The 15,107-nt window shown below is 32.2% G+C and overlaps 2 protein-coding genes across 2 annotated transcripts; one reads left to right on the top strand and one right to left on the bottom strand.

Annotated features, from left to right (window-relative positions):
• The first annotated feature begins 1,237 nt into the window (after positions 1-1,237).
• Positions 1,238-3,456, top strand: Polr3H (RNA polymerase III subunit H). Its single transcript, XM_011060615.2, has 5 exons — positions 1,238-1,500; positions 1,688-1,871; positions 2,832-2,972; positions 3,089-3,216; positions 3,300-3,456. The coding sequence occupies exons 1-5, from the start codon at positions 1,390-1,392 to the stop codon at positions 3,351-3,353; spliced, it is 618 nt and encodes a 205-aa protein (XP_011058917.1). The 5' UTR covers positions 1,238-1,389; the 3' UTR covers positions 3,354-3,456.
• On the bottom strand, positions 3,427-14,488 carry LOC105148729 (uncharacterized). The gene is made up of 7 exons (XM_011060614.2): positions 13,563-14,488; positions 10,363-10,727; positions 9,711-10,004; positions 8,989-9,280; positions 7,812-8,007; positions 7,459-7,607; positions 3,427-5,525 (listed from the first exon to the last, which is right to left on the bottom strand). The coding sequence occupies exons 1-7, from the start codon at positions 13,657-13,659 to the stop codon at positions 5,377-5,379; spliced, it is 1,542 nt and encodes a 513-aa protein (XP_011058916.1). The 5' UTR covers positions 13,660-14,488; the 3' UTR covers positions 3,427-5,376.
• Positions 14,489-15,107: the final 619 nt, after the last annotated feature.

Here is a 15,107-nt window from a genome sequence, read left to right on the forward strand (position 1 = left end):
ATCGCCATGAAACTCGTTTTGGCTTATATTTACGAAGCTACGGAACTTATTAAAGAACTAAATTTTGAAATTTCATTCTTAAAAGCATTTAATGAATAAAATGGTGTGTTCCTTATTTACAGAATCGTAGCCACAGATTTATTAGGAGGTTGATTATGTATCTTGAAATGAGCTGAAAATTACAAAAGTAAACAAATTTATTAGAATATTCATAATTTAATTGGTCAATACCTAGTAATCATTGCTCCCTTTAATTTTCACCTCATTTCAAAATACACAATCGAGCCCCAGAGAAGCGTAATCGACTTATGTTAGTATCGCAAAAGTATTAAAAAGTACTAGAAAAAGTATTAAAAATAGTGTTTACAAGACGGACTATGAAATCCACTATGAAATCACCAATATACAATATTAAGCAGCCATGTTTAATTCATAGAAATCAGTTTATGATTGGCTGCTTAGTCACGTTATTGCAATGACCAATCAGAACATTTAACATCAGTCGCGCTTCTCTGACCTAGTTTCCATCGAGGGTTTAAATCGGATCAGAATGTAGAACGAACCAAATCGAATATTCTCTTGTTACAGTCGAACGACAGGGGAATGCTGACTGTAGTTGGTTGATTCTTACATTCTGATCCGGTTTAAACCCTCGGTGGAAACTAGGTCTCTGATAAATCTAGGGATGTGGTCGAGTTGCCACTACAAATGTTTCGAAACATTTGATTAATCAATCGGAAGAAAGAATTTTACTAATTGACCAATCAAAAAGCAATTGCAACTCGACTGCATCCTAGGACTTTGCGGTACTTTATAAATCTAATGACTTTAGGCGATTTCGACGGTAACAGGAAAAAGACCGGTATGACCTTTCTTAAGCGGGGAGCACAGATTCTTGCATAATGCGTAACACATAAGGCATAAGAAAATGAACCAATCAAAGTCCTTTATTTCCTTTTTTGCCATAACATAAAGGACTCTGATTGATTTTCTTATGTCTCATGTTTTATGCATTATGCAAACGTCTGTGCTCCTCGCTTTAGATTTCTCTCTGCTGATATGAAATTATTGCATAATGCTTACTGCACACTGGACGCGATAAGCGATGAGCGACGAGCGATATCCAATAAGAACTTTGCTTTGTATCATGTGAGAAAAAGCACAGCTTTTATTGGATATCGCTCGTCGCCCATCGCGTCTAGTGTGAATTAGGCATAAAGCTGGGTTTTCACTTAACGCTACGACGTTCATTTTCAGCGTCAATACAGGTCCCGTGTCACGTGATCAAATTGACCAAGCGTGACTTGTTTTGATGCTGAAAATGAGCTTTGTAGCATCAAGTGAAAATCTAGCCTAATATTTGTTGATAGTATAAGGTTAAAACAAAAAATGTTTGTTTTAACGGAATTAAAAGATACTGTTAGGATTCCACCAAGTAGCTTTAAATCTAAATTAAACAATGTCATTGCTGATGAATTAAATAGAAAGCTCGCTAATAAAGTAAGTTATTTTTATTAATTAAGATAAATTTACTGCTATTGAAGAACTATTTTATATATTTTAGTTGTTTCCCTACTAGAAAGTTATTGGCGCGCAATCTGAAATAAATTTATTTAATTGTATTCAAAACATCTAACTTTGATCAAAATGATAGCTTTCTCTGTCATACATTATGTATTTTTATTAGGTGTACAAAGATGTAGGTCTTTGCATCACATTACATGATGTTACGAAGATCGAAGAATCATATATTTTTCCAGGAGACGGAGCTTCCCATACAAAAGTAACATTTAGATTTATTGTATTTCGTCCATGGATGGAAGAAATATTAATAGGAAAAATTCGTAGTTGTAGTCCTGAGGGAGTACATGGTAACAGTCTGTTCATATAATTTAATAATGAAACTTCCAACTTTGACCGATTCTAAGGCGCTATTATGTTGTCATATAATTTAATTTTTTATTATGTATGTTACTAATATTTATTCTTTGTATTTAATATATGGATTTCTAAAAAAGGTTATTATATTATATCATATTAATTAGTATGATAGAGAACATCAATAATGGGTCAAAGTTAGATGTTAAAGATATAAAATATTTTTAATTTTTAAATTTAATTATTTCAAATGTGACTGCGTCGAAACATTCGGACATTAATTGTAATTGATCTGAGACCATCTGAGATGTTAATAATATAAATATGAATATATGATATTAATTATTTTAAAAAATCGAATTTTGGTTTTCGTAAATTTTTTGCTCAAATTTACAGAAAAATAGCAAATGACACAAATTGTTTATTTTCTTTTCATAGAACTCTAAGAATTTTTTTAGAATTTTTTATCAACTTTTTAATACTGTATTTTTTTATTGGCAATTCTTTTTACCAATATAAGAAAATGTGCGGTACTGACAAATTCTTTAAACAAATTAAAAAAATTCTCGTAATTCTACGAGAAGAAAATTAACAATTTTTGTTACTTTTTTTCTATAAAGTTGATAGTACTTGAGTAAAAATTTAATGAGAACCAATATTTGGCAATTTTTAATAATTAATATCTTGTTAACTATTGTAAAAGTTGTAAAAGATATTATATATTAATTTAAGAACTTTTCGACTCAGTTTAATCTACTGTATCAGCACATAAAATATGGTGATCATTCTGAGACACCTTGTGTATGTGCATGCGTACATGTGTACATGTAGAATAAGAGAATCAAATTTGGGACCAATTGTACAAATCAACTGTCCTGACATAAAGTAATAAATCATTTCATCAAATGGATCAATATACATTTGATATTAATATACATTTTATTTTGTTACAGTTACATTAGGATTTTTTGAAGATATAGTCATACCACCTCATAAGTTACAGCATCCGTCACGTTTTGATCAAATGGAACAAGCATGGGTTTGGATATACAAGACTGAAGATGGACAAACACATGATCTATTTATGGATGCAGGTCTTATATGTGCATGCAAGAGCATTATATATTAATTTAAGAAAATATATTAAATATAGAATTAATATAATTTAATATAATAGAAAATATATTAAAGTTGAAACATTAAATTTTAGGAGAAGTTATACGATTTAGGATAGTAAAAGAAATTTTTACGGAAGCACCTTTACCATCAGTACTTAATGCATCTCAAGATATAAGTGAAAAGGCAGAAGCCAATAACGCTGCGCCATACATTTTACATGTATGTTTACAAATTTTTAATGTTTTATTATTGATATATGTCGCTTTTAATCGACAATATGTTAATAGAACAATATTTTATAGGGATCGATTGACGAGCCTGGCCTGGGTTTACTTACCTGGTGGCAAAATACATAATTTATTACGATTTGGTAAACTAATTTATTTGGTAACCTAAGTAAACTAGAATGTATGATTAAAGTAAAAACAATTTTGGTCAATAAATTTTTATTTCACAGCACATTCCATTGTATTGTGTCATCATTAAACGTTGCATTTGTGAGCAGTATTTCACAATGATTCAGTTTTTCAATATAGCTTTGCCTGTATAGATATATTTACGTTCAGTTTTGATTGATAACAGAATTATATAGGTATAGTTTGTACAATATATACAAAGGTATATATATATATATTATGTGCCAAACATGTGACAACGCATAAAAATGATCTTTACGTGTCATTATTAAATTTTGTATTGAGAGATTGTAACTTAATTTAACAGAATATATTCCAGAAAGCTATTGCTACAATGATTATAATCCATAATCATTACATCACATAAAACAGCATTTTAACAATTTATTTTAAAGATAAATTTTTTATAATGCAATATAATAATATTAAATTGTAAAATAAATTGTAAAATCATTGTAAATTAATTATAAAATCAATGTTTCTTAAATTTCAGACTTTCCTCCAGCAAATATCTAGCTCAATTATATTGCATTAATATTATTTAATCGAAAACAAAGAATGTTAGCGAAAAGTCTTAAATTAAAAAAATACAGATTGATATATGTGTATATTGCATTGTGTAATGCGTTAAAAAATGTTTTTGTGTCTTGAATAATAAATACAACAATAATAAATTAAGAAAAACATTCTTTGGCATTCTATTGCTGTTGTCCTATGCGCAGCTCGGAAATGTGGTGCTTATTTAAATTGATTAATACGATGCACTTATTTAGTCATTAATAGAGCTTATCTATTTGATATATATCAATAAAAGATGTAATACGACACATACTGACGTAACACACAAATTATTAAAATTATTTTGCGAAATCCGTGAAATATATCTAATTATATGTTACGTTAATATATACTTAGTTGGAAATCACAAAGAATACAGCTAGTAAAGTCTTAAACTTTAGAAAACACCGATTGCATAGGGATATATGAAGATAATATAAGAATGACGATGTTTATCACCTTATCGCGAATGCTACAATTGTGAATCGCATGATTTTCCCGTCTATAATTTATGTATCAAAACAAATAACACGAATCATGTATTCATGAATAGATTATTGGGTAATACGACTTGGAATGTTATCTTCTGTGTAATTGATATCTGCTAAATACTTTCTTTCAAATAACATGTGAAGTGTACTGCAACTATAATCGCAAAGAATGGAACAATGCACGATAGACGTATTTGGCGGAGACAATAACATCGAGCAACAACAATATGTAATTACTTAAATAAATAATGTCTTAAATTCATTAACCAAATGATTTCTTTGCGGCTATTGCGTCCGTCAAATGCTCTTGATATAATGTAGTTTAAATGTATGCGAACCAATTAGAATTATGTACAATATAAATTTATCACAGTTCTAACTGTTGAGTCTTTTGCTATATATTTATTTGGATTTTCTATATTACTAGGAGGCAAAAAGAAGGAATCACTGATCTCTCATCTCTGATGCATTATCAATCTTTTCTAATGTACAATATTGAATTCATTTTTGTACATGATCATTACATGCTTGAGTCTTCTTTCTGTTTTATCTAATCGATATAGATACAATCGCAATCTTACATGCCCGTAGAACATGATTACATGGTAGAATGAAAAAATACGAAACGAACGGAAGTGCATGGGACGTTAATGTATTAAAAATGCCTACGCATTATATATTGAGGGCTAGTATTCTCTTAGACCATTACGAGGAAAACGTAATTCTTTCATTATCTGGACGTCAGTTACTTCTTATGCTGCTATCAGTTACACTGCTTCCATATTTCATTCAAAATATTGCTTTCTGCGAATTTTTTCTATTAAGATCTGTTTCTCGCAGTTTAATTCTTTCTGTTTGACACATACGTTTGTATATCATAAAGAATTTTATTCGCAGATATTTTTATTAAATATTTATTCGATGATTAGGCAACGTGGTAAATGTTCACGTAAATAGTCAAACAGTTCTCGGGACGTTCCTGGACAATTAGTTAGTTCTAACTCGTGTAAGTGTCGAAGCTGTATCAGACTAGATAAACCACTACTTGTGAGCAATGGACAACCTGTGTGAAATTGAATGTTATTTAATATATACATTTATGTTAAATTAAATATGCAATTAAATTTATATAATTGTCTTAACTTTTTTTGCACGAGCAAAATTATACGTATGTAACATATAAATTAATAAAAATAATATACCTATTATTATTGGGTCATCTAAAAAGTATTCGCGGTTTTTTGTCACTAGATGTGTGTTGATGGTCATATATCTAGTGACAAAGTACCGCGGATACTTTTTAGATGACCCAATATATATATATTTGTATTGAAATGACATACTTTTCTAATTATTTTAACTAATATTATAATTGATTTCTATATAGAAAGATTTCTTCTCTCTTCCTGAAGAATGTATATTTAAAAAATTTTTATAGAAATTTTCCAAAAAGTTTCGTTTTTCTAATGTGGATGTAAAAAAAAATTTCATAATTTATTAACAAAATTTACAATAGTTAATGAATAAATTCATCACACAAGAAAAGTCACTTAAGGGGATCCTAAACATGTCTGTTTTACCGTTTATAAACGCTTAATTTTTTCCTCGTTTATAGATTCGAAAATCTTTTTTCGGGATTAAAATAGACGCATTAATGTCTGTAAGGTAGAGTTTATATCAAGAACGATAAAAAAATTTGAAACAGAGCTTTACCATTATTCTTATTGCAATATGCAATATAACTTTATAACTGTCGTGACAACATTTGCTTGATATAAAAACTATGCAACCTGTACTTATGAAATAGTAGTCCACATTGTCCACAGATTAATAGTTTGCACGAAACGTGGAGTTTTTAAAATTGAACTTAGAGGTCCAATCAAAACGTTATCATTACGTGTAATTTATATATACGTGTGCGTGAGATAGTAGTACACAGTGATGTACTACTATATCAATGGGAGCTTTCCAACAAGAGACATAATGATAGTGTAATATAGTGAATCATTACATGCTTGTTGTTTGCCAATGTTAAACAAAGATGAAATGATGTGTTACACAATGTCGCTTGGAAAGTTCCCAATGACACGTAAATCGTCTGTGTAAGTCCTATTTAATTGGTAAAAAAATAAATACAAAAAAAGGGCATATAATTTTAATTTTATTTTTGGACTGATTTTATATCTTCATATTTAATTTAACGTTTATTTATTGAAGAATTCAATTTTACATAATTTATGACTTTGTGGATTTTACTTTCTGACTACGGCTATATATTATTTATTATCACATTGAATAATAGAATGTTGACGAGTATCATCGAATTATATTAATATATTTAACATATTGGTGAGTGTTCTACCGAGGTGACGTATTTACTTGCTTTTTATTTGATAATAATTAATGAAATTTATAATTTTATTAGAACATCATGAAATTTTTTTCAATTGGCCTTCCAACCTTTTGCAATTTCCGTTCCTCTGTTCAACTGTTCTCACGACATGCATTTATAATGTATTTCTTTTCTATTAACACTGTTCGATTATGTATAATATTAGGTGTTGGAATTAATTCGTAGCGTTTTTTTAATGAAAGAATGTTATTTATTTCACATGAGCATTAAAAAATACATTAATGAAAGTACTTCCCATCACTTCCCATCTCTTGTAAAACGCTACGAATTAATTCCAACACCTAATAATATCTTTACATTTATCAAATATCTGAAGAGGGTTTAATATAAAGAATGAAACATGTTATATCATAACTTAATTATAATTAATCAGAATATTGTATACTATTGTGTAATATTTCGGTTTTTTAACATATAATATAATTTTGTAATTGACTCTTATATGCTCTTTTATTGTATTTATTTTTTATTAATGTCAAGAGTTCTTTATTATTATTATTAATTTTAATTGGTAAAACAGAGAAACTTTAGAATCCCCTTAAAATTATTTATTAATTAGTTAAGTTGATTAATGCGATCTTACCTGCCACAGATAACACTTGTAGAGATCTCATGACGCACAAATGTTGAAGTCCGAAATCTCTAAGTTGTGAACACCATCTTAGAAACAAAGCACTCAATGAAACCATCGTGGAGATGTAACCGACGCCGATATCAGTAATGTGTACACACCTATATAGTAATATGCAAAATATATATGATGCAAAAGAGATACAAATGAATGCGTTATTATCAAAACAATATTTGAAATTATCACACAATATGTTAGAAACATGAAATAATAAACAAGACGCGTACATATGTATTATCATGATAGATAATCTCTTGATTGAAAATAATTGAAAATTCATTTATATTTCAATAATTTTGTCTTACCTATCTAATGTGAGTTCTTCTAAGTTATTCAAATCACAGGCGATATATTCTAAGGCTGCATCTGTAATCCTTGAGCACCAGCTGAGATCTAAGGAACGAAGTCTTGGCAAGTTTTCCGCAATTAATTCAACGCCGTCATCTGTTACTTTACTGCATCCAGAAAGTGACAGTACAGTCAGATTAGGTAAGGAATGTACTAAAACAAAGACGAATATAATAATTTAGTATACATCATATTACATATAAAAATATATATATGTAAGTATATACGACAATATTTTAAAATGATAAAAAGTTACAAAGAAGGTCGTTTATGAATTCTGATATTTTTTTTTGATTTTTAGAATAGGAATTATACTAAAAAAAGTGTAAAAATTTATAAAGTATGAAAATTTGCTTATTATATTTATAGTGACATTTACAACTGACTTTTTAAAGTGGAAATTAATTTTATATTTATTCTTCTTTTTACCATATTTTTATTTTAATTATTTAATAAATTTAATTAATTAATTAAATTAAATTAATAATAAACGTCAATTAATTTTACGTTTCAAAATACTTGAATTATAAAATTTTATTAGTGACATAAATAATTCTCTTTTGCAATATTCCGTTTAAATAAGATATATACATTTGTTATGTACAAAATACATACACTTATTTAGCAGAGTCACTGTAACTTGAGCTATCGGTAACAGCTAAATAAAGCTATGTTCCCCTTAATTCTAAATTTAAGCACATATGCATCTGTTTTAATTTTTCGGACCATTACTATATTGCTCTACATCTAATTAATTTTGTCATTAACAAAAAGTTCAATTAGAATTTAAACTTGACAAAAGGCTCGTATTTTTCAAAAATAATTTCATGATTTGCCTTGATCGTTTGATTTTAATCAATGAATAAAGATTTTTAACTTTTAATTTTTTTAAAACAAAGTTTTATCGTATATCTCAACAAATGTAAATTTGTCTTCATATTTTTAAAGATAAAACTGTCCGTCAAAGAATAGATTGTCTTTTTATCTTAAATTTCCCAAAACATCTCATTAATATTGTTTCATTTGAATACTATAAGAAAGAACTTGAGATGAGAAATAAATTCATTAAAGAATTCATTAAAGAATTTTGCTTCCAGGCAAAACATATCCAAATAAAATGATAATGACTCTCACCAATATTTACTACGCCGTGATTTGTGAGCTCCCAGCAGGATTGCAGCTTCAAGATGCTAAGTGCGCTGCTTTGCTTTGCACTGAAGTAACCGAGCGCAGCGTCAGTAACATGATAAGCTTGCAGAGAAAACTCATATAGGCTCGGCAACAGCTGAGCCACGGCGCCGACAGCCTCGTCGGCGACATTGATGCAATCCGACAAAGACAACGACACTATTCTGGGAGTAAGGCATGCCCACAGGCCAGCCTCTGTTATCTCATTGCAGCCGGCCAATTCAAGCTCATACAAAGCCTAAAAATAATGGCAAACCAAATGGTAATTAAGTCGATTCGACATGTATTGTGCGCGTCTATACTTGACAAACGTATCTCTGCGTATCTCACAATCCTCTTAATGGGAATTCATCTCTTTAGTTATGGAATTACCTCGTGTCGCAAATTAAATCTTTAATCTTGGTTGAGTGACACATCTTCCGCGCGAGCGGATTTAAGTAACGATCTTTGTTTTCAAGTAAAAGCTAATCGAGAATGTATGTATATCTTTGGACAATGTTGTTATTCAAATATTATAATTTTTCGATTTTTTAGCGTTATTCGAATTACGAAAAATTATAGGATCTCTTTTATATGTATAGCTAGAATATATGTATATGTATAGCTAGAATAGATGAGCGTTGTGATAGAATACGATAAAATATAGAAAATAAAGACATAGAATTTACCTGCAAATGATCCAAGAGAGTTTCGAGACCTCGGTCCGTCACCGCGCAGCACCGCAATGACAGAGAATGCACGTAACGTTGAGCCAACGGAAAACCGCGTGTTAATTCCGGAATATCTTCGTCGGTCGCACCTAACAGAACTAACGAATCGAAGCCTCTTCTTACTAAAGAAGCGTAAAGTCGGGTACGTGCGTTTGATTGCATAGCGCGAGCTTCGCGACATCGCACCACCGGCACCAGTCCCGTCCAAAGACGCGGTCTCGCATACAAAACGTCTCTCCATCTCGTGCAAACCTATGCATATAACGTCACGATAATATCATGTGATTAAATGGATATACATACATATACATATATATATATATATATATATATATATATATATATATATATATATATATGATATATATATATATATGCATATTTGATTTGAAAATGAAAAAGTTGATGACGATATGTATCGCGATACAAATATTCTGCGAGGAAAATATAAAATATAAAAGTTAAGTATCAATATTGTGAAATTGACTATGATGAACTATGAATATGAAAATTGGGCTACGAGATATTTTTTGTATTTTTTAATTGCTGCATGGCCATTGTATATAATTTTTTAATTGTATATAATTGAAATATAAAGAATTTCACGTACCTGAGCCAAGATTCTTCTTTCCGTAGCGTTAAAGAAGAGAAAAAATTTTCCAAGGAAGTTATCGTCTTGCATCAGCTGTTCCCACGTAATCGGTGGCATGTAACCGCCGGTTCCTCCACTGGCCAGGGGAACGGCTATCTTCATCCTATTTCTGGGTATTCTACTTCTGCTCGGGGTGACGTTATTCAAGCGTTCCTTATTGTTGCCTGCTGGTACGTTGTTAATGGTCTGTGCGGCACTTCGACTGGGCTTTTCGGGCATCGCATTCGCATTATTCGCGCTTTGCAAATTCATGTAAGCGACGCTACCACTGCCGCCGCAGAAGACGTTTGTCACGCGTTCCATCACGCTGGTCTTGCCGCTCCCTGAAAAATTTCAGGCCAGTTTCAACATTTTCCGTTCGCGTTAAAAACTCGCGGAACACAAATTATAGTTAATGTTACATCAAGCTTATAATTTCTAACGTAACTGCAGTATATTGAATGGGAAATTATAATATATATTGATGTAATGTAACGTGATCAATCTCAATTTTAATTTTTAACTCTTCGTTCCACTTTACGCGTCCCAAATTTTGTTCCAAATTAAGGACATAATTATGAATTGTCCCCTTTTTAAATATGAAATATGTATATTTTTCACATCAATTTTCTAATGTGATTTTCTTATTTAAAAATCCAGAAAATACTTTCATAAAATATTCATAAAATACTTTCTTTTTTACTAGAAAAGTACAATTAAAAAAAATGAAATGTGAGATCTCGTATAAAAGTTAATATAATTTTTGTTGTGATCTCATGTTATACATTACATTAAGTCTTGTTAGTTATTTAATTTACAAATATAATAATATAATATTGTTCATATATGTTTCATTAACAATTATATTTATCTACTAAAATTTAATTAGAACAATTAATATTGAATTTTTTTTATAATGTCTCTCTTTCCTTTCTTAAGGAGTTACCTTCAGTGTTACTGATATAGTTTGTGTTCTGCAGGAAGGCAGCAAGTTTGCAGATTAAACAGTAATTGGAATAGTGAGTGGAAAATTCAGAGTTTAAGGAAACAAACGAACCTCGGATAGAATTTGTCCAAGAATTTGCAGAGCTAAAAAAATTTGTGAAAATAAAAATTTGCAAAACTAAAGGAGCGGAAAAGTCAAAGGAACGAAAGGATAAAAACAATATAAATTGCAGGATTTTGAAAAAAGATTTATACATATATGTACACTGGATTTTACAAATAAATTCAAAAATTAAGAATTTCTACAGACTCTATTTTATCTTGAATTTTATTATTTGTGAAATTCTAAAAAGTTTGTTGAATTGAAAGAAATTGAAAATCTATAAACTTCATAATCGTGAAAGGAAGGGATCTGCGGAATTTATAGAATATAACGTATAAGGTGGCAGATTACATTAACCAACTCTAAGGCATTATTTTTACTTTAAGCGAGATTTAAAACTCTTACTTTTTCTCTTTAGAGAGAGAGAGAGAGAGAGAGAGGGGGGGGGCAGATAGAGGAAGAAAACAAGAATGCCCAGGAGTCTTAATTTAACATAATGCAAGATTTTTCTCTACAGCGAAAAATCTGATATTACATTAGATTACTTAAGACTCCTAGGTATTCTTGTTTTTCTTTCAAGCTGTAACTTGGCTCGTGGTACACCGCTATTTCCTGTTGCCATTTATCTTGCAAATTATTTTTAGCAACTGCACTCGATGGGCTTATCATATACAAATGGCGATAAGATCAATTATAATTATTCAAGTAATTAGATCGATGCAATGGCAAAATTTTACATTTATGAGATTTTTGTACGTATTTTTAACATACATGCATGTGTGCGAGTTGTGCATTCCGTGTTTACATAATTCTCTATTATTCAAGAAAACAATTCTTTTCGATTATTTAACAAACGTTAAGTTAAAAAAATAAATGCCTTCGTAATATTAAGTTAATAAAATAAACTCGAGAAAAAAATTTTCGATTGATTCTATATAATGTTCCAAGTTTAATCCGACAGTTGAATATTTTAGCCTCAAAGATACATCGTATAGAAAATAAAAAAATTAAATTATATTTATAAATACGCAAATTCAATTTTGAAGCTAAATCGTATTTCTCGAATCAATAATTAGCCAACTAAAGTAGCCAATAATTGTTAATACAATTAATTTTATTGCGTTTGTATGCACTTGTAACCATAAAGGCTATAAGATTTTTTTTTACTGCTTTTCGTTGCTGTTTTGTTACTCTCTAAAGAGTTTTCCATAGATATTTTTTATTTGCACACATCTTTAAGTTTATAAATAATAATATAATTACGGCGCAAAGACACAGCGCGTTTTTCAACATGACGATTGGCGATCAATCGCGGTTGAAATAACACGATTTAGCAGGGAAAAAAATCAACGTGACTCAGAATTCAGACCGAGGAGTTAAACTCTGAATAAAATTTATTTGATTTTAAAATCTGACAATTTGGATAGGATTTTCCCATCGCGCGCGATCGAGGAAGTGGGAGGGCCACGATTACCGTAAAGCTAAATGGCCGAATAAATATGACTCTAAAAACGTTTCGTTATATACTCGAGCTTGCAGTGTCGCCGCTAATATTTTTGCGTGCACGAGGGAGGACGTGTGCTATCGATTTCGTTGCAGTTATGATTGCGACGAAAGTTACGTAGCGATGTCGCTTAAATAATGGAATGGAAAAAATATTGCGTATAGCAAGAGTTACGAGTTTTATTATATCGCTGCGCTCGACGCAATAAACGTGTCGCGTCGCTCGAATGGGATAGATAAAAATAAAGAGACAAAGGAACGAGGGACGAGCATAATATTCGCAAAGAGATCGATTCTATATCGCAATTACGTAATAACAGGACCAAGCTAAAGCGAAGGAGGTTTGAGACGGGTCGAGAAAAATCGCGGGATTGGCGACTTTTTATATTTAAATTTTTATCCGTTTTTTACCGTTCAAGCGGAAAATAAACCGGAACCGATCCACGATGAGGGCGATATCTTTCCCTGCGCGAGCGGCGAGTGTCGCGCGAAGAAAAAAATCGAATTAGTCGAAACCAAGGCGCATGTTATGCACGCTATCAACGATATATATGAGGAAGAAGGCAAGGCTAGGCAAGGCAAGGACGAAAGGATGTATGGAACGAAGAGGAAACGTTTCAACACCGACCATGATGCTTTGACGTCCGTAATCCCAGGCCATTGATTCGTTTGGTTAGTTCGGCGCTGGCACGCTCGACGACGCCCTGCGCCGATATCGAAGACATGATATCTTGATGAGGCACTCTTATTCTTTCTCTCTTGTCTCTTTCCGCACTTGTTGTCGGGTTCAATTGCGTCTAGTTGCGTCCGCGCTTCGTAGTCAAGAGTAATACGATACGATCTGCCGACGACGGGATCGCTTCATATTCGATCCGATCCGATACCTATAACAGTCCGAGTCCGAGTCTTCCTCGCGCGAATGAGAACTTAACGTCGCGCGCCGGCGGCGGCGGCGGCGGCGGTGGCGGTGGCGGCGGCGGTGGCGGCGGCGACGCGCTTTCAGTAGCTTTCAGGGGGGATGATAGCGCGCATACGAAGCGAAGGGATGATGATGATAACGTGCGTGCGTGCGCGCGCGTGCGCGCGCGCGCCCGTGAAATTTACGCTATTTTTTCTATTTCTTAGCGCGCGTCATAGCGATGATCCTACATGATCCTTCCATCTCGGTCTTGAAAAAAGAAGCGAAAAAGAAAGGAAAATAAAAGCACAAGTTACCCGACGAGAATCAATAATCGCGATCGGCGCGGAATAACCCGCCACGTAATTCGCGGGATATCCGGTGATGCACGGCCAGCACGGCTGACATTGACGATGCCAAGCTGAGCTACCTCGTATTGTTTCGTAATGTCTCGTATGCCTCGTATGCCTCGTATGCCTGTATCAGCGATATATTCCTGTACGTCTCTGTTTACGTGGTGGCGGGCAATAGCAATGGCATTGCGGGCATGGCAAAAGCGAAATTTGACTCTCGAGGTCTCGAGCGCACCGCTGCCGTTGCACACGTAAGGGTGGTTTGCGCGAGACTGCGCGAGACTGAATCGATATTTGCGTTGCTGTCGTGTTGCTCAACTTATCCGGTTGCCACTTCCCCACCCTCACTTATCGGCTGCCTTTCTGGCGCGTGCGGCGTGCGACGTGCGACGTGCGACGTGTACCAGCTACTTACGCCTTACCTGCCGATGGCGGATTCACTTGCCCTTCAATCGCTATACTTACTCATAAATCATCACAATAGAAGATCTTGGAATTGTGTATCGTATCTTTAAAATTTTCATACGAAATGGGAACGTTCATGTTAATGCGGAATATAAAAGAGCTAAAACTCAATTTTCGATATATGAATAAAGATTTTTTTCGTTTTATGTGATATAATTATTCTTCTGGTAAAAATAGAATATGGTTTAATTTATCGATTTTCTATTTTTCTAGGCTTTATTACATGCTTTATTCATTAAGACCTCTTGAGTACTACTTGATTTATCTCTCAAGTAGAATTGATATTTTTCATGATATTAGATTAGTAAAATAGTACACAAGTACCATATATAAATATGTGTGATAAAGATATTCTGTAGCTACTCATTCGCACTTTTCCGACACCTTGTATCTATTGATGACGTCAATAGCCGATATTACCGTCTTACAAAATTTGCGTTATCGGATCATCACGTAC

The sequence above is a fragment of the Acromyrmex echinatior genome, chromosome 5, assembly GCF_024713525.1.
Source record: "Acromyrmex echinatior isolate Ae372 chromosome 5, ASM2471352v2, whole genome shotgun sequence".
Taxonomy (NCBI): domain Eukaryota; kingdom Metazoa; phylum Arthropoda; class Insecta; order Hymenoptera; family Formicidae; genus Acromyrmex; species Acromyrmex echinatior.

Coding starts and splice junctions, on each gene's coding strand:
- Polr3H (XM_011060615.2), top strand. CDS start 1,390: ATGTTTGTTTTAACGGAATTAAAAGATACTGTTAGGATTCCACCAAGT. Junction 1,872..2,831: donor TAGTCCTGAGGGAGTACATG/GTAACAGTCTGT, acceptor ATTTTGTTACAG/TTACATTAGGATTTTTTGAA. Junction 3,217..3,299: donor CTGCGCCATACATTTTACAT/GTATGTTTACAA, acceptor AATATTTTATAG/GGATCGATTGACGAGCCTGG.
- LOC105148729 (XM_011060614.2), bottom strand. CDS start 13,659: ATGTCTTCGATATCGGCGCAGGGCGTCGTCGAGCGTGCCAGCGCCGAA. Junction 10,005..10,362: donor AAAGAAGAATCTTGGCTCAG/GTACGTGAAATT, acceptor TTATATGCATAG/GTTTGCACGAGATGGAGAGA. Junction 5,526..7,458: donor ACAAGTGTTATCTGTGGCAG/GTAAGATCGCAT, acceptor AATTTCACACAG/GTTGTCCATTGCTCACAAGT.